We start from the raw sequence: 26,080 nt of genomic DNA on the forward strand, positions 1-26,080 counted from the left end.
ATCCAAATTAAGAGGAATTTTTCACAGTGCAGGATGAAGGCTGTGTCTGGATCTCAGATAATATATACTTAAAAATATGCATATTATTATTTGTTATTTGTATTTTGGTAGCACCTAGTAGCCTGTCACAGATCTGGACCCCCATTGTGCTAGGGGTTGCACATACACAGAACTAAAAGTCCCTGCCCCAAGAAGTTGACAGGCTAAGTACTAGTGAGCCCTGGTATCGTTCAGTCTGGTTTCGATCAGCAGTGAGGTGTGTAAAACTTTGACTCATAATGTTTACTTCTGTGCTGCCTTCAGAGCTGGGTGGCTGGAGAGCGGCAGCTGTTGGCCAGGTATCCAGCTCTGAAGGCGGTGCCCCACCAGCAGCAGCGCAGAAGTAAGGGTGGCAATACCATACTATGCCACCCTTTACTTCTGTGCTGCTGCCTTCAGAGCTGGGTGGCTGGAGAGCAGCGGTCGCTGACTGAGGACCCAGCTTTGCAGTCAGCAGCGCAGAAGTAAGGGTGGCAATCCCAGGGCCGGCTCCAGGTACCAGTGCAGCAAGCAGGTGCCTGGGGTGGCCAACGGAGAGGGGCAGCATGTCCGGCTCTTCGGTGGCAATTCGGCGGCGGGTCCCTCAGTCCCTCTCGGAGGATAGGACCTGCCGCCGAATTGCCGCCGAAGAATGAAGCGGCGGCGGTAGAGCTGCCGCTGATCACAGCTTTTTTCTTTTGGTTTTTTTTGCCACTTGGGGCAGCAAAAACGCTGGAGCCGGCCCTGGGCAATACCATATGATGCCATCCTTACTTCTGCGCTGGTGCTCGCGGTGGCTCTGCCTTCAGAGCTAGGCTCCCACTGTTCTCCCGCTGCCCGGCTATGAGGCCAGCCGCAGTGCAGAAGTAAGGGTAGCAGTACTGCAACCCCCCCCACACCACCCGCCCAATAACCTTGTGACCGCCCTCCCCACACAACTCCTTTTTGGGTCAGGACCCCTACAATTACAACTCTGCCACATTTCAGCTGTAAATAGCTGAAATCATGACATTTACCATTTTAAAAGCCCTATGACCCAGAAATTGACCCAAATGGACTGTGAATCTGGTAGGGCCCCTACAACTGAGGTGGGGGAGGACAGACCAGCCCTAAAAATCAGTCAGTGGGAGGGTGGGCTCTGCAGTGGACAGGCCGTTGCTGTGGCCAATCAGGGCCGGACTGGGGGCCAGCCATTCGGGAAGCAGGGCTTGGCGAAGCGGACCAATCGCTCTCCCCTGGCTCAGCCGCCCTGGAGTACGGAGCGGTGCCCCGGCTGGGACCCGGCAGGGCTAGGCAGGGCAGCGGCGGCAGCTGCAGCATTTCACAAAGGCAGCTGCGGCGCGCGCCGGGGGGCGCAGGGAACCCGGCAGGGGGAGCCGCGGAGCGAAGGGCGCCGCTGCTGCGGGGCAGGGAGAGGCAGAGATCCGGAGCGGAGCGCCCGGCGCAGGAGGAGGCGAGCTGCCCAGAGCCCCGTGCAAAGAGGGGGTCGCAGAAGCCGCAGGTCCCCAGCGGGCTGGGGGCAGCGAGGGGGCTGGACAGCGGCGCCCCGGCTCCACGGGCGGCGGGCGCTGGTCACCCAGCCCGAGCCCTGGTGCATCGCGCAGAGCCGACCCCCTGCCCAGCCTCGCCGCCGGCCGTCCCCGCAGGGCTGCGGGAGAGGGACAGCTGCGCGCCGGGGCTCAGCGGCGATCCCGGGAGGCACCATGCGTTGCCCGCTCCTGCTGCTCGTCCTGCTCTGCTGCAGGGGTAAGTGCCAGTCTCCTTCCCTGCCCCTTCCCGGGGGGGGGGGGGGTAGCTGTGCCGGCCCCGCTGGTGGATGGGTACCCCCATCAGCAGCCTTCCCCTCTCCCTCCGCCGGGTGGGGGACAGGAGACCGGCTCTGGGAGGAGAGGGGGGTTTTCCTGCTGCCCGTCCCGCGCACCTTTGCCCAGGTTGCCAGCCACGGGGCTAACTGGATGGGTGGAGCCCCCCCCCCCCCCCCCAGGCACCAGACTGAGACCCAGCAACTCGTTGCATATTCGCCACCGAAGGGTAACTGCTGACGCACGTTGGATTGAACAAAAAACTTAGTGATGAAAGGGGTCTCGCATCACATTGGGAGAGCCTCTGAACCATCCAGCTTCCTCGGGCAGAGATGGGCTAGCTTATGCTGCAGTTGATCATAGCAGCCCCAAGCGGTTAGGAAGCATTGGCTCAGGGCAGTCCGTGCTGAGTGATGGGCAGGGCAGAGTAAAGCCCAGGCTGAGGGCAGCTTTGATCCTCTTCCAGGGGACCAAAGCAAGTGGAAAGTTAGCAACAAGGAGAAGATGTTTCTCTCTCGCCCCGTGGCTCTCCTGAACCCGGGGAATCTGTTGGCGTGTGCCGCACGTCCAGCGGACGCTCCTGGTTTTGCTGAGTTTGAAGTGGAAATGGCCCAGCCAGACAAAAGGATGAACACAGGTTACCCTGTCTGCATAGTAATACCTTGCGTCTATGTAGTGCTCTTCGTCCCAGAGGAATCCAAAGCACTTTAGGCTGTTACTCAGTAATTGTTACAGGAATCAATTTACCCCATCCAGTTCTTACCCCAGGAATCAATTTACCCCATCCAGTTCTTACCCCAGGAATCAATTTACCCTGAAATGGAGGCGTCTCTAGGGTGGAATGGATTAGCTGTTTAACAACCCACCCAGCAGCTTAGAGCAGGAAATACAGAACCCTGCTTCTGATTTGTATCTTACACCAGTTCCAGTTGCATGCTGGTATCACTCCACTCACTTGGCTGGAGTTATTATTTTTTACTTCAATTACAGAGTGCCTGTACACCCCAAACAGCACCAGGGCCCCACTGGGTCACGCGCTGTATAAACACAGCCCTCATCTACACTACAAACTTATGTCGGTATAACTACTTTGCTCAAGGGTGTTGAAAATCCACACCCCATACCGACTGAACTCCCGGTGTAGACAGCGCTATGTAGACAGGAAGGCTTTTCCCGTCGGCACAGCTACTGCCTCTCCGGGAGGTGGAGTACCTTCATGAAGCGCTACAGCGGCACCGGCTGCAGCCCTGTAAGTGTAGACAAGCCCTAAGAGACAGTCCCTGCCCTGCAGAGCTTACGATGTAAATGGACAAGACTGATAAAAGGTAGGAGGGGAAACAGGAAAAGCATCTTACCTGAGGTCACAGCAAATTGGTGGCAGTGCCAGGAATAGAACTCCTGATTCCCCATGCAGTGCCCTAGCTATCGCGCCTCAGTTTGCTTACCCTGACTTACACTGGTGTGAGTGCAGTTGGAATCAGGACCCCGTACAAGGGAATTTGATGAGAGGAAGTAGTAATCCAGACTTGGATTCATCCAGGACTTTGGGTTTAACACCCATACTCTTGTGAAAACTGCCGTAGGATCTTTAATGGGCCCCCAGCCACCAAGACCTCAGTTGTATGTCTCATCTGAAAGGTGTGTTTAAAATGCACTCACAGCATGAACCATTTTTAAAGAAAAATAGTCGGAAAGGGAATTCCTCCCTTTGTTGTAAACGGGAGGAAGGGCGAGGACAGTGAAGGAATGGAATGTTTCTTGACATTAAGAGGGAGAAAGGATGGACAAAAGTTGGTGAAGTCCTGCGCTAGAGGAGGTCTTGCAGTGACCTCTCTGCCCATCTGACGGCTTGCCCTCACTGCTCAAAGCTGCGGTTTTTTACCTTGTGGTAACTATCCTGAGTTAAAAGTACAGTGAAGGTCTGCCCCAGGCAGAGGTGTGCGGTTGAGCTCAGCAAGTTTAATCGTCCGCTAAAACTAAAGTGCCTTGTCTTCATTGTGTTTTTACCGCAGGATAGCTCCTGCGCTGTAGTTAACCCCCCGGTAAAGAAAGCACCACTTTTTTAGCAGTGAAGACAAGCCCTGAGTCAACAAGTGCAGGGACGTCAGGCTGTTATGAACGCGGATAGGGGCGCTGAAAAAATGATTTCTCTTGTTGTTTAACATGAGAAGCTTAGGCCAAACGCTGATCTCAGTGATGCTGGGGTAAATCAGGAGTAACCGCACTGAAGTCAGTGCAGCCACTTGCACGTTACACCAGGAAGAACCTGGCCCAGTAATGCCTCGGAAGATTTTTTTTTCAGAGGTTTGAGTCAAATCCACTTTGAGTTGTATGAAGTGGGGTGGAGGGCTGTGCTGTGGGGTGATGGTGGTGAGGGGAGGCGTTCTGATGGCTCTGTTATATTATCTGTCAAGTGATCCTGCTGGGCTCCTCTTGGAACTCATCCAGTTCTGCCGAACAGCATCTCCTTCTATAAGCTACTGCTGTTACGGTTTGAAATAAGTCAACTGCAGATACTTTTTTACTTTCCTTTGTGTAGAAAGGCTGGATGACTCTTTTTTTAAGGGCCAGATTGGGCCTCCCTTACGTTGACTTCAGCTTGCCCAGGGATTACACTGTTTTGTGAGCCGTACTTAACTCCATGAGCAGAACCCGTTCTAATCAATGGGTACGCTCAAGGAGCAAGGACCCACACGTGTCAGGAAGGGTGGCCAACCCTGTTATTTTCCTAAAGGAGAAAAAAATTGTGTGTGTGGGCAGGGGTTGGGGGTGTTAATTAAAATGTGCAGATTATTTTAAAGAACAAAAATAACCGGAAACAACAAAAAGAACAGGAGTACTTGTGGCACCTTAGAGACTAACAAATTTATTAGCGCATAAGCTTTCGTGGACTACAGCCCACTTCATTGCCCTTTGCCTGACTGCTTGTGTAGCCAGGTATAGCTGCTCACAAGGGTTGTGGAATGCTATCACCTGTGCACACGAGTGGAGAGTTCTGGTTTGGTAGTGTTCTACCCTGGCTTCGCACAGGTGTAAATAAAGGATAGCACAGTGTGCAAGGCAGCTCAGCATAGGACTATGGTGTTGCGGTTTCAAAAATGCAGCAATTTTCTGATAAGGCTATTTACTGTGTAATCTGGGCCTGATTCTGAGCTCACACCAGTGTGATTCACTGGCTTCAGTGGAGCTACCCTGATTTACACTGGGGTAGCTCAGATCAGAATCCGGCTGGCACAGCATACACATGAAGATAGTCTTAAGCACCATTGCCTCAAATTCAGACAATCTGTTGAGAAAGGGCCAAAGATGCTTTTTCAGCATGTTCACGGGACACTTCTTAGATGTTTAAATTCCATTACAGGCTACGGGGGGCGGTGTTGACTTGGGAGGAGAAATTTGACCCCTTTACCTTTCGGGTGGATAAAAAGAATCAAATCCTTAATGCAAATGGCAGGACTGGATTTTCCCTACAGGCCTGCTGTTCTCCTAATCTAAAGCCATCACAGTCCCTGTCTCTAAAACACCCCCTCTTCAGTCCCAGAGCTACAACAGTGCCAAAGAAGCCAAAGGTTGGTTCGATCTAAGGGTCTGTGTGTGAACTGCAGAAACTTTGAGTGATCTCGCTTTTCATTCCATTATTCATGATACTGCGTTCTAGGAAGGGGCAGCAGGCCGTCTGGGTTCTACTCCTGATGCTGGGAGGGGATTGTGGTCAAAACAGGAGAGTCGCCAGGGTGGGGCTACACTAGGAACAAGGCTTTTTTTTTTTTTTAACCCGTTGGCAGACGTGTGTTAACTAACACATTAAATTGTCATGTGAACAAGACAGGTTGTGGTTGTAACCTGCGTTAGGAGATGGAGTTGGGACTCTGGCAGTCTATCCCCAGTGTAACCTTCGGCAAGTTACTGAAATTGCGCTGTGCACTGATTCCCCAAGTAGTGAAATGGATACAGTAATGGTACACCCTCTCCCCCGGGCTGTTTGGAGGCTTAATTAATGAATTGTTTGCAATGCACCCGGACATCCTTGGATGAAAGGACCTGTAGCGGTGCGACATCATAGTTTATTTTAATTCCAGAGGGTTTCTTTGAAGTATGATTATGGTTATTATTATTATTCATGCCAGTGGCTGAAGTGATGCTGCAGGAGTTTTCTAAACACTGTACATGAGCCTGGCACCTTGTTTGAAGCTTTGGGGCTCTAGCCCCTGCGTTTGTGACATATACCCTGTGGGGCTTGTGTGCATGGGGTTTGTGGCAGGTATATGAGATTAATTAGGGTCAGTGAGATCTCTTAAGCCATGGAATAGTTTCCCCATCACTTGTGACATTAAAACCATAGGAGCTTGCAGTCAAGAGAGAGATTCCCCCCCCACCCCCAAAGACCGGGTGGGGTGAGACCCACCCAACCTGGGAAATCCTGCAGATCTTGAGACCTGCAGAAGGAGACTCGGTGTTGGTTAGCTACTTCCCAGGGGTACCCCCTTCTCCTATGGCAGTGGTGCTTCTTTGAGAACAACTGTATGTACGTGGAGGAGATGGGAGTGTATTGGCAGATGGGGACAGCACAGAAGATAGGCCTGAACCCCATCACCATTATCTACAGAGGGGAGATCCCTGTGGGTATGAAGGGAGATGAGTGTGGGGAGAATGGCTTTTTCCTCTCCTCCCTGCACACACGCCTAAGAGCCCGACTGATTTGGGTCAGAGGAGCGTCTGCAGGATCGGGAAGAAGGAGGCTGCTTGCAGTGGACCCGCTGGCTGGATTCGGATGGGTTTGCCCCGCTCTGACGTGAACAGAGAGGAGTGCATGGAGCCTACACTTCTGAGCCACTCCACTGATTTGAGTGCAGTTCCATCTGCTTGCAGCAGCTCCAAATTTGGCTCCCCCTCATCCGGGCACCTACCTCCCATGCAAAAGTCTCTGTCTGTGCCCAGCTGCTGTCCCTGTGTCCGAGGTCCTCTGTTTACTCTGTCACCGAGCCATCAAGCTGTCAGTTTGTTCCCATGCCAGCCTGGGAGGGGGAACTGCAGCTGCATGCAGAGTGTGACTGTGCTCTGACAGAGCAGGGAAAACCAAGGCAGGTTGGGGGGATGCTGTGAGCGTTGTCTGAGATGTTGCACCCTTTAGAACTCAGGGCAGCGGAGGTGAGTGCTGCCCCTGTCAGAGTGCCAGCTCCGAGCGTGGAGGGCACTGGGGGGGAAGGTGCCAGATGCCCTACCTATTCACCTGAGTGAGCATGTGCAATGCAGCCCTTTGCTGGATGGACCTGGAAAGGCCCAACTGCGTGTCATAGGCCCCTTCACCTAAGAGAGATTTGCCTTCTACATCAAATAGAAGGGGGTTGTGCTTCTGGAGCAGGAGGGTCTGAATTCTACCTTTGCTGCCTTGTCACTCCTAGCGCCGCCCAACACTTGGACCTGTTTTACCCTCCAGCTGGTTCCTTTTCAGACCACCCTCGTCTCCCAAGCTGAGTGCGTGTATACCACCCCCTTTCTTGCTGTGAACTTCTATCTCAATGACCAGAGGGGGAGGCTGATGGCCTGGGGAGATCAGAACAGCTCTGCTGGGCATGATAGGCCCTATACTGCTAGGAGCTAATGACATGCGGGGCCGCAAAGTCCCCCAAAATGCCTGGCTGGCACTCATGCTGCTCCTGGCTAAGTCCAGATCGGCCAAGATCCAAACATCCTGGGACAGTTAAGAATTTGAAGGAAGCAAGGAACAGACCCAGCCAAATTACACACACTGTGTATGAGACTGTCTGGCCCCATCTAGCTCTGCTCACTTGTTTGAAACCCTGGTAGCTTTTTCCTTTTACATGCTTGCTCCGATGTCTTTGTTTTCTAAGAGCCTCGTTATACCCATTGCTCCTGTGGCTGCCTTAGGTAGCTTCTTCCATAATTAGCCACTTTTCCCTGTTTAAAAAAAAAAAAAGTTTCCGAATTCCTGGAGCGCCTGCCCTTTCCTTTGGGAAGAGTTCACGACCCGGGGACGCAAATAGCTCTGGGGCATCTATTGTCTCCGTTCCCCCTCTTGTAAACTCTGTGCACCTCCCGGTGCCTCTCAATCTCCTGTTTTCTACAGAATGGTGAGCTTGTTTGTTTAGCTTTATTGAATTGCTAAGATCCTGGAGTACCTAAGTCACTTAGGTTTTTCCCTCCCTATCCACAATCTCTCTTCTATAGTAAGATGAGCTGAGCTGCATGCAGTGTGCACCTCGCTAGTATCTACCTGCTGTTGAATTTTGCGTGTAACCATCCAAGGGACACCAGACTAAATAACACTGAGTGGGCAGGGCCCAGCTGTGTTATAGGCATGTTATGGAATCTTGTGACATCGTTATAGCATGGACTGGCAAAACTAAGCTATGTTATAACTACCTAGGGTGACCAGATGTCCTGATTTTATAGGGACAGTCCTGATTTTTGGGTCTTTTTCTTACATAGGCTCCTATTACCCCCCACCCCCTGTCCCGATTTTTCATATTTGCTATCTGGTCACCCTAGAACTACCGTATGTCCTAATGCGATAAATTTGTCTCTGCAGATGGGCTCTTAGCATAATTTTCAGTGTCACCAGCTGCTCCAGGTTATTTTTCTGGTTTCTCTTGTGATGTTCTTTGCAATAACTTAATGTCATAGGGATGCCAAATTTACCATCTCTATTGGCCCTTTATCCTAGTATAATAACAAGAGGACAGTCAATGACCTTGAAAGGCAACACATTTGAAACTGGTAAAAGGTAGTGCTTTAACATGGTGCCTAGCCCACCTGTGGAACTCACTGCCAAGGGAGTCCATTGATCCATTAAAGAAAGGATTAGACAGGGATATTGAAACATAACATAACCCAGTATCCGATTGTAACACAACTGAGCGTGCCAATTCAGGACAAATTGCTTAGAGCAGGGCAGTTACAGCCAAGGGTGGAGTTCCTTTACTATTAAGGCACCAAACCAACCCAACAGAGGAGACTTTGGTCTCACCCCACTGGCTAACCACAAGTCACACAAGCAATTCCCTCAGACACTCCAGTTTCCCCGTATCACCACCAGCGCCACTCACTATGGGGGTGAATGGTTATGAAAACCAACACCCCAGTAAAAGAAAAACGGTTCTCTCGATCCCAAAGGACCAAGCCCCAGACCCAGGTCAACATACAAATCAGATCTTACCCACAAATCACTCTGTTGCCAATCCTTTAGAATCTAAAATCTAAAGGTTTATTCATAAAAGGAAAAAGATAAAGATGAGAGCTAGAATTGGTTAAATGGAATCAATTATGTACAGTAATGGCAAAGTTCTTGGTTCAGGCTTGTAGTAGTGATAGACTAAACTGCAGGTTCAAATCAAGTCTCTGGAGTCCATCCCCAGCTGGGATGGGTCATTCAGTCCTTTGTCCAGAGCTTCAGTTTGTAGCAAAGTTCCTCCAGAGGTATGAAGCAGGATTGAAGACAAGATGGAGATGAGGCAGCTGCCTTTTATAGTCTCTTCCAGGGGTAAGAACACCTCTTTGTTCTGACTGTGGAAAATTACCACAAAATGGAGTTTGGAGTCACACGGGCAAGTCACATGTCCATACATGACTTAGTTCTTTACAGGTGGCAGCCATTGCCCACATGCTATCTTGAATGTCCCCAGGAAGACTTCTTATGTGGATTGGAGTCTCCCAAGGTCTGTTGTCAGTTAAGTGTTTCTTGATTGGGCACTTAACTTGCAAATTCTTTTCTCAAGAAGCTGACCAAATGCTTTACTAAGGCTACTTACAATCAAAACACATTGATATACAAGTACATAGCCAATATTGATAACTTCAACTACAAAAATGTTACACACACAGAGATAGCATAATCATAATTAGCCAATCAGAACCTTTCCATAGACACCTTACACGACAACCTTTGTACAATATTTGCTGTAAATATATAACAGTGGTTGCAACAATGATCTAAACGGTTAGTTATGTCACTAACGTCACACCTGTCTTCTGACAGTGGCCAATGTCAGGAGCTTCAGAGGGAATGAACAGAACAGGTAATCATTATCGGTCCGGTCGGGGTGCTGTGTCAGGGCCGCACAATGTGGCTTGTCTCCGGTCCGGGCGCTGGGTCTGGGGCCGCACTGTGTAGCTCCCAGAAGCCTTGGCATGGCCCCGCTCTGGCTCCTATGCTCCAGAGGCCCCCTCCAGCGCTCTAATGGGAGCTGCAGGGGCGGTGCCTGCAGGTGGGGCAGCTTGCAGAGCCCCTGGCTGCACCTCCGTGTAGGCGCCAGAGAAGGGACATGCCACTGCTTCCGGGAGCCGCTTGAGGTAAGTGCCGCTCGGAGCCTGCATCCCTGAGCCTGTCCCCACGCTCCTGCCCCAGCCCTGATTCCCCCTCCTGCTCTCTAGACCTCTTGATCCCAGCCTGGAGCACCCTCCTGCACCCAAAACCTCTCATCCCCACCCCCACCCCAGAGCCTGCACCGCCAGCCGGAACCTGCACCCCTTCTCGCACCCTTGCCCTAGCCCTGATCCCCCTCCCGCCCTCCGAACCCCTCAGTCCCAGTTCAGAGTACCCTCCTACACCTCAAACTCCTCATCCCCAGCTCCACCCCACAATCCGCACCCCCAACCAGAGTCCTCACCCCCTTGTGCACCCCAATCCCAATTTTGTGAGCATTCGTGGCTCGCCATACAATTTCTATTCCCCAATTTGGCCCTCGGGCCAAAAAGTTTGCTCATCCCGGTCTAGGGACACCATCCCTGCCTATCCTGGCTAATAGCCATTGATGGACCTATTGCGCACATCCACAGTTACATGAATTAGGATAACAATGATGAGGGTCATACAGCATCATGCATCAAGCCAAACGCTTGGTCATTCTTATTTTAAAATCTAGCAGTTCTCCACTGCATTGTTGCCTGAAGCCAATAGATGGGCTCCACCTGGAGTTGATTTGCTCTGTCTTTTTGTTGTTGTTTCCTCCCCAACCCCTTTCCCCAATATCCTCACCAGATTTGTCCACTCTTGAAACTAACGCTTTGTGGTCATTTATATACAAGATCCTGGCTCTCAGACTGACTCTTGTGGCTTCTCCCCAACCCCCACCTGCTGCCTTCCCCCTGCTTTGAATAACTGCCCCATCTGATTGTTTTGCCACTGCCAGGATTTTCCCCTTACATTTTTAAGGGCATTAAGTGCCCGTGAGAGTTGCTGGCGTGAAGACCTGGAGATTGACGCTCTCTATTTAGCCAAAGAATGGGCAGCCTCAGGGTAAGTTTCCGTTCTGTTGTCCTGCCAGCGTGCCTCATCGTTGACCTGGAGGGGCCATATGGATGGGCAGTCTGGTCACTCTCCGTGGCTCCATGCGTGCACTGACAGATTGTGTACTCTTGTCACTTTATTTATTTATTGGCTGCACTGGGCCTTTAATTCCCTAGGAGTTTGCTGGAGATAGCAGCCATTTTGTGGTTGGTTCAGGTGCCGCTTGTTGCAGAGGCGACCCTGTGCTCTTGCTCGCTCTGGTGGAGACTTTACTTCTGTTCTTTCTTGCTTTGTTGTTTTTTTTTCTCTTCATGTAAAATCTAAGTTCGTGGTTGTGCTTTGTGTCTGGAGAATGAAAACTGACTTTAAGACTTTCAACAAGGGTGGCCAAAGTTCGTTCTTATTGGGGGTTGTGATGTGGACACTTCTCTGCAGAACTAATGTTGTGTAGTAGATCACCAAGAGCTGTCAGATGATCACAGGTGTTCTTCACTCCTAACCTCGGCTGGAGTTGAACCAGACACCTAGAAGTGCTGCAGCCAAGCCCCTGAGCCACCTACTCCACATGCTGTAATTGTTTCCTGTCTGTGAGGGTATGTTTATGCTGCAGTTAAAAACTTGTGACTGGCCTGTGTCAGCAGGCTCGGGCTAACGGGCTGTTTAATTGTGGAGTTGATGTTTGAGCCCTAGGACCTTGCGAGGTGGGAGGGTCCCAGAGCGCGGGTTGAACATCTATACTGCCATTAAACAACCCCTTAGCCCAAGCCAGCTGGCACAGGTCAGCCGTGAGTTTTTAACTGCAATGTAGACAATCCCTCAGATAGATCCTCAAGCAGACTTGAGTGCACCTGAGAGCTGCTGAGGTCCTGCTCCTTCCACTGACTTCAGTGGGATTTGCCAGCACTTCACAGGCGCAGCCCATACCATATGTCAATCATGAGCTTAATTTAAAATCCCTCTCCTTTTCCCTGTACTAAATATTATAATTTTGTCCCTTCTCCCAGCCTCCCCTGCCACTGGAGCGAGGTTTTTCTATTTCTCTTGCTGCTTCCTTCATTATTCTGGGGTAGGGGGACCAGACAGGAAGTGTGAAAAATCAGGATGGGGGTAGGGGGGTGAGTAATAGGACCCTATATAAGAAAAAGACACAAAAATCAGGCCTGTCCCTATAAAATCAGGACATCTGGTCACCCTATTCAGGGGCGCAATTCATCTGCGCCTGGGGCTTTGTCACCTTTTAGTAGTTCTAATTGCACAATTATCTGCTTTAGTGCTATGCTCAAACCTCTTAGTGTTTCCCTCTGCCCTCCAGGAAGATGTAACCCTACCTACAAATGGTAATTAACTGGTGGGAAATTCTCACTATCTATTCCAGCTGGAGTACAAGCCGTAGCTCTAGTTAAGGTTACCTGAGCATTAACATTACAACATGTTCAGTTGCTATTTCATTTTATGAGCTGGAATTTTTTGGCCCTGGTCTCTGTCTGAAGGTGAATTATTTTGACAAGCTGGAGGAAAAATGGGATTAGCCCCCTGTCTTTTTTTTACAGGAGGGGAAATAATGAACTTTTCCATCATTTAAAAAATTTCTTGTGATCAACCCTAGTGCTAAGAGGCAGTGTAGTCTAGTGGGTAGAGCAGTGGCCTGGAAGTCAAGAAATTCTAGTCCTAGCTCTACTACTGACCTGCTGTGTTTCCTGTAGCGAATTATGTCATCTGTGTGCCTCTGTTCCCCTCCCATCCTGTGTCTGTCTTTGGAGCAGGGACTGTCTCTCGTGGTGTCTGTTCAGTGCCTAGAACAATGGGGTCTCGATCTCGACTGGTATCTAGGCTAGGGTTGCCAACTTTCTATTTGCAGAAAACCGAACACTCTTGCCCCCCCACCCCTTCTCGGAGGCCATGCCCCCGGCCACATTATTTCTCCCCCCCCCCCGTCACTCGCTCTCCCCCACCCTAACTCACACGCACATTTTCAGCGGGTTGAGGCAGGGGGTTAAGCTGTGGGAGGGGGTACGGGCTCTGGGCTAGGGGTGTGGGCTCTGGGATGGGGCCAGAAATGAGGGGGATCCAGGCTGGAGCAGGGGATTGGGGTGCAGCAGGGGGGTTAGGGCTCCAGCTGTGGGTGTGGGCTCTGGGATGGGGCCAGGATTTGGAGTGCACGAGGGGACTCAGGGCTGGGGCAGGGAGTGCGGTGCTGGAGTGGGTGCGGGTTCCGGGAAAGAGTTTGGGTCCGGGAGGGGGCTCAGGGCTGGGGCAGGGGGTTGGGGTGCTGGTGGGGGTATGGGCTCCGGGAAGGAGTTTGGGTCCGGGAGGGGGCTCAGGGCTGGGGCGGCGGTTTGGGATTTGGGGCTGGGGGGTGAGGGCTGCAGGTGCGGGGTCTGTGGTGGGTTCGGTGTTTGGGGTGCAGGAGGGGGCTCAGGGCTGGGTCAGGGGGTTGGGGTGCAGGAGAGGGTTTGGGGTGCAGGCTCTGGGTGGCACTTACCTCAGGCAGCTCCCGGGAAGCAGCAACATCTTTCTCCAGCTTCTAAGTGGAGGCGCGACCACATGGCTCTGCACGCTGCCTGCGCCTGCAGGCACCGCCCCCTCAGCTCCCATTGGCCACGGATCTGGCTGGTGCTGGGGGCGAGGGCAGCGTGCAGAGTCCCCGTGGCCGTCCCTCCACCTAGGAGCCAGAGGGAGATGGCGGCAGCTTCCCGGGAGTCGCGCGGAACCGGGTCGGGAGCCTGCCTGCACCGCCAACCAGACTTTTAACAGCCCGGTCAGCAGTGTTGACTGGAGTCGCCAGGGTCCCTTTTTGACTGGGCATTCCCGTCGAAAACCAGACACCTGGCAACCCTACTCTAGGCGTTACAGTAATACAAACAAATAATAACAAAATGACCACGACTAGAGAGTTTAAATTTGGCAGGGAGCTAGCCCTCATCGAGGACGTGTGCCTCAGTGGAGTTACTCCTGATTTACAGGGTGGGGAGTGAGTGGAGAATCAGACCCAAAAGAATGACACCATGTCAGACCAGCAGAATTGGAGTGAGGCCCGATACTATAATGCATAAGGGGGCTCTGGTGTTGCCTGAGTCTGGAGCTCTTAATGTCCTTTCAAACGTAGTTATTTTTTGATGGAATAATACAAAATCCACAGATATGTTTCAGCTCCCGACAGCATCAGCAGAGCACTGACCTGTCTTCCACTCAGTACAAAATGCAAATCGAATTGGGAATAAGGAGCACTGAAGGGAAAATACCAGTAATAAAGTAAAAAATGGGGCACCCCGCTGCCTGCATCCTGGGCACCTTTGGAGCCTATTAATAATTATTGGTTAATATTTATTACAAACTCTCTTAGGGTGCTTTTCACCCCAATATTTAGGTGCACTCACACCCAAAGTGTAGTACAAAGAGTGACCTCTGCCGAGGAGCAGTCCTGGCCCTTTTAAAAACCCTCCTCCCCTGCAGGGTGAATTCTACTGAATAACGTTGAGTTTCTATAGAAAAGATGCCCCCTTCCTACACAGTTTTTAAAGGACCAGAAATGTAGCTCTCCCACTTCTTCCCCTTCAGAGATTCTTATTAGAAGGCTCATTTTCCAAGTGGAGATGGGACCCCAGCCCAGAACATCTGCCCAGGACTTGTGCCCAACCTAGTCTCTGGCAGACGCTGGTTCCATGACTATAAAAGCTCTGCCCCTAGCCCAGAGGTGGACAAACTACGGCCCGCGGGCCGGCCGTCCTGCCTGGCCCCCGCGCTCCTGGCTCAGGAGGCTAGCCCCCGGTCCCTTCCCCACTGTTCCCCCGCAGCCTCAGCTCGATCGCTCCACCGCCAGCGCAATGCTGTGGGCGGTGGGGCTGTGAGCACCTGGGGCAGCGCAGCTGCAGAGCCCGGCCTGACCTGGTGCTCTGTGCTGCCCGGTGGCGGTGGTGGCAGCATGGCCTGGCTCCAGCCGGGCAGTGCGGCTGTAGTGCCGCCAGCCACCGGTGCTCCAGGCAGTGCGGTAAGGGGGCATAGAGCGGGGGGGTTGGATAGAGGGCAGGGGAGTTCAGGGTGGTGGTCAGGGGGCGGCAGTGTGGATAGGGGTTGGGGCGGTTTGGGGGAGACGGGGTTGAATGAGGGCAGGGGTCCCAGGTGGGGCAGTCAGGAAGAAGAGGGGGGTTTGTAGGGGCAGCGGGGGGCAGTCAGGGCCAGGGGTTCCAGGGGCAGTCAGGGGACAGGGAGAAGGGATGGTTGGTTGGGGCAGAGGTCCTGGGGGGCCATCAGGAATGAGAGGGGTTGGATGGGGCGGCGGGGGTCCAGGAGCAGTCAGGGGACAGGGAGCGGGGGAGTGTGGATGGGGCAGGGGTTCTGGGGGGGGCTGTCAGGGAACGGGGGGTTGGATAGGGCAGGAGTTCTGGGGGAGGGAGGCAGATAGGAGGTGGGGGCCAGGCCACGACCCCCTCCCCTAACTGGCCCTCCATACAATTTACAAAACCCAATGTGGCCCTCAGGCCAAAAAGTTTGCCCACCCCTGCCCTAGCCCCTGTGAGGTGTATCATATGGTCTGTGCTGGCTGAATGGAGCTGCCGTTCTGAGAGGCAGTCGCTGAGATAAATGGGCATCTGACCCAGCTAAGGCTTTGTAGCTGAGGCCTGGGAACTTGATTTGGACTCAGCCCTGGATGAGCATGCACTGTGAGGGACAAAGCCCTATGGTGATGAGTTGTGGAGGACTGTGTCGCTTAGGGTGACCAGACAGCAAATGTGAAGAATTGGGACGAGGGTGGGGGGTATTAGGAGCCTATATGAGAAAAAGACCCCAAAATGGGGACTGTCCCTATAAAATCGGGACATCTGGTCACCCTAGTGTCGCTTAGTAGGTGGGCTGCTGCATGCTGACCCTGCTGGAACTGTCACGTGGCTTTCATGGCCAGCCCTAGGCAGGGCCGTCCCTACCCATACGCTGGGGGGCTGCGTAGGGCAGCAAAATGGCTAGGGATGGCCCTGGCCCTAGGTATCGAATCTTGCACAGAGCAGCGTGAAGATGACAAAGGTGTAGGTCACTGTGGTTCAATTTCCTGGCCAGTTATAAATGGACCGAAGCTGTTACGTGGGGATCCAGAGGGACACCCAGGATCAGGGCATCCAGGGAGACCTTGTGGCTGACGGATGCTTTCAGTGGAGAGGGAGGTTATGGCCTGACAGGTCCACTATCTAGATTCCCCAGCTACCTAGATGTGGCTGCTTTATAGTGCCTTATTCTTCTGTATTTGTATTGCAGTAGTACCCAGCACTCCCAATCTGGGCTTGGGGCTCCATTCTGCGAAGTGCTGTACAATCACATAAAGAACAGACATGATGCTGCTCTGTATGGCCACAAGCCAAGAGAGCTCTAGTTCTGTGTCGCAGATGCTGGTGACAGCTTGGTGATAGTACTTCAGGGTGCAAAGAGAGGGCAAATGAATTATAAAAATTATCTCTGTGCCACTTACTGTAAAATGCAGCACTCGAACCTCCTGGAGCAGGAGGGGCGCACGATAATGACTCGGAATGGGTGTCTTTATTTTCAAGAGCTGGCAGTGAGCGTGCCGGAACATCTGCACATCCATAATAAAGCATCTGTTGGAAGAGAACTCGCTGTAATGCTAACGGATCTCACTTTGTTCCCTTAAGTTGCAATTTGGCTTTCAGGGCTTATCAATTTGTGTGTAATTAATCTCCAAGAGGAGATGGCCTCTCTGTATAATTCCAGCCCTCTGCTACTTTTGGTAGATGCTGTGGGTTTGAATTTCCCCTCACAGAGGTGTAATTCCACTGACTCCCTGGGAGTTTGTTTATTGCAGCCTGAGAGACAGTGGAATTGTGCCTGTGTTTTAAGTACATCGTTGGGGAGAAGATGTGTCCCCTAGTCATAGAATCATAGGACTGGAAGGAACCTCGAGAGGTCATCTAGTCCAGTCCCCTGCACTCATGGCAGGACTAAGTATTATCTAGACCATCCCTGACAGGTGTTTGTCTAACCTGCTCTTAAAAATCCCCAATGATGGAGATTCCACAGCTGCCCTAGGCAATTTATTCCAGTGCTTAACCAACCTGATAGTTTTTCCTAAAGTCCAACCTAAACCTCCTTTGCTGCAATTTAAGCCCACTGCTTCTTGTCCTATCCTCAGAGGTTAAGAACAATTTTTCTTCCTCCTCCATGTAACAACCTTTTATGTACTTGAAAACTGTCATGTCCCCTCTCAGTCTTCTCTTTTCCAGACTAAACAAACCCATTTTTTTCAATCTTTCCTCATAGGTTATCTTTTCTAGATCTTTAATAATTTTTGTTGCTCTTCTCTGGACTTTTTCCAGTTTGTCCACATCTTTCCTGAAATGTGGTGCCCAGAACTGGACACAATACTCCAGCTGAGGTCTTAATCAGCGTGGAGTAGAGCAGAAGAATTTTTAAGAAGGATGAATTCAAATTGGAACAGATACAGAGAAGAGCTACTAGGATGATCCGAGGAATGGAAAATCTGTCTTATGAAAGGAGATTCAAAGAGCTTGGCTTGTTTAGACTAACCAAAAGAAGGCTGAGGGGAGATATGATTGCTCTCTATAAATATATCAGAGGGATAAATACTAGGGAGGGAGAGGAATTATTTAAACTCAGTACCAATGTGGACACAGGAATGAATGGATATAAACTGGCCACCAGGAAGTTTAGACTTGAAATTAGACGAAGGTTTCTAACCATCAGAGGAGTGAAGTTCTGGAACAGCCTTCCAAGGGGAGCAGCGGGGGCAAAAGACACATCTGGCTCCAAGACTAAGCTTGATAAGTTTATGGAGGAGATGGTAGGATGGGATAGTCAAAGATCAATTGCCAAAATTAGGCTATTAGTGGTAAATATGCCCAACAGCCTGTGATGAGATGTTAGATGGGGTGGGATCTGAGTTACTACAGAGAATTCTTTCCTGGGTGTCTGGCTGGTGAGTCTTGCCCACATGCTCAGGGTTTAGCTGATCGCCATATTTGGGGTCGGGAAGGAATTTTCCTCCAGGGCAGATTAGCAGAGGCCCTGGGGGTTTTCCGCCTTCCTCTGCAGCATGGGGTACGGGTCACTTGCTAGAGGATTCTCTGCACCTTGAAGTCTTTAAACCACGATTTGAGGACTTCAATAGCTCAGACATAGGTTAGGGGTTTGTTACAGGAGTGGGTAGGTGAGATTCTGTGACCTGCGTTGTGCAAGTCAGACTAGACAATCATCATGGTCCCTTCTGACCTTAAAGTCTGTGATTCTAATTACTTCTCATGTCTTACAACACTCCTGCTAATACATCCCAGAATGATGTTTGCTTTTTTTGCAGCGGTGTTATACTGTTGACTCATATTAAGCTTTTGGTCTATTATGACCCCCAGATCCGTTTCCGCAGTACTCCTTCCTAGGCAGTCATTTCCCATTTTGTATGTGTGCAACTGATTGTTCCTTCCTAAATGGAGTACTTTGCATTTGTCCTTATTGAATTTCATCCATTTCAGGCCAGCTTTTGTGATTTTATTGCAAGTGCCATCATTTTTAGTGTTTTTTCTTAAAGTCCTAGCTGCTGGAATCATAGTACTGCAGGAGAAGCACAACTTTCATTTAAAATTAAGTTTCTAGCCCTCATGATTGCAGAGCAAAGCTTGAAAATGTGAAGCAAGGTCCTAACAGCTGAAAAAACAGAAAGCAAATAAAAAGAACCCAGTATTTTTTTAAATCTCATGATTTTTAAGCCAATCTCGTGATTTTTTTGAATGTTTGAGGTTGGCAATACTGCATCCAGTAATTCCCAATGGCTGGCTTTTACCCTCTGTGCACTTAGTGCGTTTATCACTCTCATGACAATTGCAAAGCTTGTAAATTAATTGCTCCATCAAATAATAAAAAAGCAAATGAGCCACATTGTTGTTGTTCTGAAAAAAGAACAATTGACCACAGAGAGCCTCACGAAGATAGTCAGTGTGTGTAAAATCTGTGTGCGGTGCAGTTGTGTGTCTAATTTGCATGCACCATTGCTATGGTTGCATACCAAGGAAAACCCAGATTGCATTCTGGGAAGTGACTGTGTTGCTGATTCAAAAAGTTAACACTCTTTCCATGTGAGGATTGCAAGGTAATTTATAAACATTAGTGAATTGATCCTTGCATCATGCCTGCATGTAAATAAGAATTATTGTCCCTGTTTTACAGATGGGCAAACAGAGGCATAGAGAGGAGACATGACCTACCTAAAATCCCATAGTGAGTAAGAGGCAGGAGTAGAATGCAAAACATCTAGCTTCCAGCCCCCTGCTCTAATCACTGAACCCCACTACCAGCCCTATATATCAGAATGTTTTCTTCTAGACCCCCCACTCTCACTGGCTAATTCCTTTGATATGTGTGGGTTCATTTGCAGGAAACAAGTAAATACAACACATTTGGCTTCGCTGGCACAAATCCTGGCTGACCCAGAAACAAGTCAGAGGAGTGAATCAATGAGGTCTAGTGGTCTGAACCGTGGACTAAAAGCAAAGAGCTTCTGGGTTCTATCACTGGCCCCCTGTGTGGCCTTAGTCAAATCACTCAACATCCCTGGACAAGTCAGAGTAAGCTCTTTGTGTCTCAAGCTGTAAACTGGGGCTAATAATGCTTGCTCACTTTTTCACGGTGGTGCTGGAGGGATTAGGCAGTTCAAGATTGTATTGTGCTCTGACAATGTTAATGGCAGAGTGGTGATCTAATTGTCCCAATTCTCACAAGGTCAAGGGGCTCTTGTTGATCTGGAAGAGGTTCACTGTTGTGTCATGCATTGCTGTACAAGCAAGGGGCAATAGACTGGTTTAGAAGCCTGGGTTTTCAGGGCCTCCACTGTTCCTGCTGATTTACTCCTGTGCAAAGTGACGGCAAAGTGGGTGGAGAATTCTACCCATCTGGGTTGGTAGCATGTTACATCCAACTTGCACAGGTGTAAACGGAGGTGCGAGAATCAGACATTTTGAAGTGTGCCTGATTCTCCTCTCATTTACACTGCTGTGAATCAGAAGTGACTTAGTGAAGTTGGTAGAATTACATTGCTAAGTTCATTTCCTTAAATTGTTCCTGCCTGGGAGTGTGATCTAGTAGCTAGAGTAGAGCAGTATGGAGTCAGGACTCAAATCACTTAACCTCTCTGTCCCTTGGTTTCCCCATCAGTAAAACTGGGGTAAGAATAATACTAAACTACTTCCCTGGGGTGCTGTGAGGCTCAGTGAACTTTGGTAAAGTGTGTTGGGAGCGTCTGATGAAAGGGGCTTCAGTTATTTGTGCTGGGCTGCACATGCGTGGTGCTCAAGGTGTGGAGTGACTCAAGCTACATAGGACTGGAACAAAACATGGGAGGAACAGTACCTGGCCTCATGTTTTGTGTGAGCTCTGAAAGAAGGAATCTCACCCTGTTTGGTGACCCGAATTATTGTTCCGAACGCTCTCTTCTGCACATTCCGTAATTTCCTGCACATACAGGAATTAACGTGAGCCCACGCTGCGGTGACTAATGAATGTTACTGGCAGCAAACAGAGGCAGAAAGTGGTGTGTGTGTGTGTGTGTGTGTGTGTGTGTGTGAGAAAAGTATTACTTATACCAGTGGTTCTCAAACTTTTGTACTGGTGACCCCTTTCACATAGCAAGCCCCTGAGTGCGACCCCCCCCCGTGTAAATTAAAAACATGTTTTTTATATTTAACACCATTATAAATGCTGGAGGCAAAGCGGGGTTTGAGGTGGAGGCTGACAGCTCACGACCCCCCCATGTAATAACCTTGTGACACCTTGAGGGGTCCCGACCCCCAGGTTGAGAACCCCTGACTTATATACTCTTCTGCCCACTTCTGTGACCGCTTCTGCCAGGAGAATACTTTTAGTCTTTCCCAGGACTGCTGTCTAGTCACAGTTCCAGAAAAGAAAAGGCAGCCGGTGTGGGAGAGATGCCTGTGCCCTTTGAACTAATAATGACCCTTCCTTTATCAAAAAGTCTGCAGAATCTAATAAAAAACAGATGTTTAAAAAATCATTCTGTAGAACATAGTAGAAAACTATATCCCTGCTATGGAATTCTATAGGATGGTTCAAAAGCCCTATAGAGAGGTCTCCTTCTCTATTCAATTCTATAGGTTGGTTGAAGTAATTTCTATAGAATCCAATGAAATGGCTATATAATCCTATTAGTTTCCCTATTAACTAAATTTTATTAGCCAGACTGTGAAGCCCTTCCTCTTGCTGGTGAGCTAGTAGTAAAGGGCATCAGAATCTGACCTTCTGGGACCCATCCATAAAGGTCTCTCCCTTCTTTTCCCATAACAAAGTGATCTTGTCATATCCTGTCCGCTGAACATACTCCTGATAGTTTGGTACGTGGATGGGACATTGCAACAGTGACAGGTGTGATGTGACCACAGATTTGGTACAATATCAACCCAGAGTCCAAACCCAGAGCCCTCTCTTGGTGACTAGGGGGCATTTTCCTGCCCTGGAATCTCAAGAATGTAGACCGTTTACTCCCAATGAAGCTAGGGAAAGTTTTAGGGTTTTTTAACGCTCGTCACTTCAGCACTTAGTGTCCAGATGCCCTGGATCTGTAGTTGGTCTCGCGTATGGGTGGAATGGTGTTTAAAGAGGAGAGAAGGAGTTTTTCCTGAGTCTACCTTAGATTACCAGTGCTCCTGGCGGAGGAGGATCCAAGCTCAGTCCTACAGTTGCCATGAAAGCCCAACTTCCCATGCTGTGCAGCATTGCGTGATGCCAGTGTGGTCCTATTTGGTCATGGATTGGTTACAATACGTTTAAAATCCTCTTTCCTGCTAGGACCTGCGTTCGGGATTCTGCGTTTTCCCCAGCAGGTAGATGACATCACAAAAGCCCGAGCAGCCTGAAGGAGGATGTTCTGCTCACAGTGCCTGCCACATTGTCTGCTGCCAAAGGGCAAACGGAGAACCCTGAACTCCGATCTTGGCAGGTAGCTAAAAGGGGAAATGACCTTCATCTATATTGATTTAAAATGTAGTGTAACAAAATTGTGACCACTTAGGAACTTCATATAACAGAGGGAATAAAACTCAGATATTGCTGAGCTCCAAAAAGCTCAGGTTCTGTCACTTGAGCTAAAGGGGAGTCTCCAGTAGCTGTTAATATAGGGCCTAGGATGCACAGCTGAGTAGTCCCGAGTCCATTCAGTAGAGGGCAGTGGTGCACACATTAAATACTTGATTACAGAGAAGGGGCAGGTCAGCAGTTGACTGTTGTCCTGCATTGCAGTTTCCAAGTGCACCCAGCCTGGGGTCTGTTGATCTGTCTTGAAATGTATCTCAAATGCACATGGCAGAATACCTGCAGGGGTGGGGCTAGATGGTTCTTTTTTCGATGCAAAGAAATGGAGATGCTGCATATTGAAAGGATGGCTGGCAGCAAGCGTATGCACTGTAAGGAGGTCTGAGTCCACCAGCCAGTGCACTCTGAGGAGCGGTGTGTGCCTCTGCTCTGCTGAAGCAGGCCAGGGATGGTGTGACCCTGCTGTCCCGTGTCCAGTGAGGATAGGCCTGGGCTGATGTGACTCTGCCATCCCAGAACCCATCAGGGGAGACCTGTCCTCATCTGCATCTCATGTCAAGAGCATGCTGCTCACCAGCAGGGCTAGCCTCGTGTAGTCCTGCCATCCTGGCTCCCATGACAGTAGGCCTGGCCTGGCAAGCCCCTACTGCCATGTACTCCCTGAAGGCAAGCCTGGCATGCCCCAGGCAGCCCCTGCACTGCCAGCCCTGTGTGTGGCTCTATACGGTAACGAAGGCCACAAGCCCATTTCACATTGTTTCTAAAGGAACAGAGCAAAACAAACCGCAAGCCCTCAAGACCCATCTGAGACCATCTCTCCCCACCCAGCCCTGTTTGGATGCATCCCCCACCCTCCCACCTCCAGCGCAGCGGAAGAACGTTCTCCCTTGCAGCCTGACATCTAAAATGCTGCCGCTTAATGCAACACTCAGGGATCATTAAGTAGCCTGTCTCAACAAGTGACACATCCCTGCTCGTGTATCTATCTCGGGCTCCTCACCGTGGGAGGCACCTTTCAAAGGAAACGTCTTCATTATGCAGTCAACTGCTCAAAGCAGTCTTCTCCTCCAACACAATTGTATACTTCTTCCCCCCCACAGTAATTACTGGAACGGGGTCCTTCAGCCTCGCCAGCGCTGAAAGATATTCTAGCAATTGCATCAGCACAGGATCCTGGCCTTCTGCCTACGCAAAGTCCTGTCGGCCCCTTATCAAAGTCGGCGGTTACTTAGCAACAACTGATTCCCGCTCTTTTCACTTTCCCGCCTTTTGCCCAGAATAGGGGAACAAGAAACTGTCACAACATGGAGGTCACCTTGTCCTTATCCAGACCAAGATGGCCACCTAATAAACAATGCCCTAAAATCCAGCTGGGTGGGTGTGTGCCTTCCCCAAGAATTTGGCAGGGCTGTAATTAACACTCTTAGGTTGGTGGAAGTGCTCCTGGTGAGAACATGCACCGCTGACCCAAGGAGGGTAGAGTGGACATGCTCCACTGCAGTAATCACTGCAATGGCTGTAAGTTGACCTAATATAGGTTGCATTATATTTCTAGACAAACCTAAGTTTAAGACAAGGCACAGCTCCGCATCAGTGTCAGCAATGGAGGGGGTGGGGCTTTTCATTCCGCTGATCAGATCAGAAACCGAGATTATGGTTACCCGATCTGGGTTTTGGCAACAAGCAAACGTGCATGTCCAACGAGCTACGCTTCTGCTTTGGTTAATGTATTCAGTCATGACTGTGTCTGATCTTGTAAGCAGGGTCGGGGCTGGTCACCACATGGATGGGAAACCTGCAAGGAAACCCCAGCCTATTCAGGAAATGGTGCGAATGATTCAAGAGGTGACATCACTAGAGAGCCAGTGCCCCAGCGTGCTGCTAAGAGGGCTGTATGCTGCGGAAAGTGTTGTCTTTCGGACGAGACATGAAACCCAAGCGCTGCGGGTTTGTGATCATTAAAGATCTCAAGGCACTGTCTGCAAGAGAAGGAGCGTTGGTCTTGCGCCAATTGTAATATGGATCATTGCATTCTGCCTCCCTGATTTCCCCTCCAGTTTCAATTATACCTGGTATTCTTCTTTACTTCCAGTCCTAAACTGTTAAACAGCTGCCATGCTCTACCTCAGGTACCTGCATTGTACTAACTCCCGTTTACACATCTCCTTCTGGAGGACAGGTATTATAAAATGCTAAGAGATTATTTCTTTTATCTGTGGTTTCTGCTCTTGGTAGGGCTCCTTTCAGCAGTAGCATCACGGTTCCCATTGCTTTCAGTAGCAGCGTTGATGTCGCTTTCAATAGCGTTGTTACACAGAGTACTACGAGTAACAATCGCAGTGAAAAAAACAAAATAAGGTCTCTGCAATCAGAATTTCAGCCCAGAAGCTGGCTGGTCCTTGAGAATGCCAGTTAATTAGAAATAGTTCTGGAACAGCCATGCCAAAAGAATGCCAGTTATTTGCTTTTTATTTGTGTTAGAGTGGAGCAGACGCAATAGGATTGTGTTTTTTCCTATGATTGCTTTCTCTGTTTGCTCGTCCTCTTTGCATGTGTGATGGGACAACTCCAATCCGATTAGGAAGGGGGCTCATTAATGAGGGGATGCAGCAGCAATATAAAGCCATAAGCCGATTTTCTCTTGAGCATGCTTAGGGGTCTAGGCGCTAGGAAGAGTGGGTCCAGCTGGTCTTTTTAGAGAAGGTTCCCTCATGATACAGCTCAGATCAGCAGTCTTGGGGCACTGACTTCCAGGGCTTATCTCTGTCTTGGCACAGAAACTCAAACAGGCTAAGACGACAGAGCTCTGAGGCAGGAATATGCCTGTTCGCAGCAGCTGTGTGAACGGGGAAGTGACTGCAAAGCTTTGCAAGCTAATTTACCTTAAGGCCATGTTTGTTGTCATTTTTTATTATTCGTATTTCATTCCCATCCTGCAGTTTGACCCTTCTGTGATCACTGCGGTGGGGAACGGATTTCCATGCTTTCAGAAACATCTGTACGGCTTGAACAGATGTGCGTGTGCCCTGTCAAACCATGTCCCTGGACAAAGATCGCCAATGGGTAACCGTGCTTTGGATTTCTGCAGTGCCTTCCATCTGAGGAGCTCTAAGTGCTAAATATCAAAGACGGTACCCTCACAACCCCACTGCGAGGCAGGCTGAGACATTTTAAGGCTTCTGATTTTCAGTTTTAACTGATAAACACCAATAAAACAGCCCTGTTATTAAAAAAAAAAAAAAAAAAAATCGGTGTTTATCCAATAAATACTAGAAAAACACCGGAAATGGGTACTTGTATCTAAGGACTTGTCTACACAGAGCATGTGATTTCTAAAGCACATGAACATGTTGCACACTAACTGGTGCGTGTAGACCTTGCTGGTGCTGAAGGTTCCCTAGTGTGCTTGAGTGTAGTACAGTTTGAAACAGTTCAAGTGCACTAGGGAATGTGACAGAGATTATTCAGTACAGTATATACAAGGAGAAAACTCCAAAAAGCCCCAACTTTTGGACATCTACATAAAACTCAAAGATTACTAAAAATAAGCCCTGAAAAATGACATCAATAAACCCCTAGAAACAGATGCCCTAGGTGAAGGCATCTGTTTATAGGGGTTTATGGATGAAGAAACCGAGGCATTGTGGGGGGAGGTGCCTGAGATCACAGAGGAAGTTCTTGGCGGAGCTAGGAACAGAACTCAGATAAGGAGGAGGGAGAAAACTTGTTCACCTTAGCCTCTAAGGATAGAACAAGAAGCAATGGGCTTAAACTGCAGCAAGGGAGGTCTAGGTTGGACATTAGGAAAAAGTTCCTAACTGTCAGGGTAGTTAAACACTGGAATAAATTGCCTAGGGAGGTTGTGGAATCTCCATCTCTGGAGATATTTCTGGAGATATTTAAGAGTAGGTTAGATAAATGTCTATCAGGGATGGTCTAGACAGTATTTGGTCCTGCC

The 26,080-nt window shown here is 49.8% G+C and overlaps 1 protein-coding gene across 1 annotated transcript in view; it reads left to right on the forward strand.

Annotated features, from left to right (window-relative positions):
- The first annotated feature begins 1,265 nt into the window (after window positions 1-1,265).
- The window catches only part of PODXL (podocalyxin like), an 88,732-nt gene continuing 63,917 nt past the window's right edge, over window positions 1,266-26,080 (forward strand). Inside the window, exon 1 of the mRNA XM_034764302.1 lies at window positions 1,266-1,764. Coding sequence (XP_034620193.1) covers window positions 1,722-1,764 — 43 coding nt within the window. The 5' untranslated portion in view covers window positions 1,266-1,721. The remainder of the gene's footprint in view (window positions 1,765-26,080) is intronic.

Source organism: Trachemys scripta, chromosome 1, assembly GCF_013100865.1.
Source record: "Trachemys scripta elegans isolate TJP31775 chromosome 1, CAS_Tse_1.0, whole genome shotgun sequence".
Classification (NCBI taxonomy): Eukaryota; Metazoa; Chordata; order Testudines; family Emydidae; genus Trachemys; species Trachemys scripta.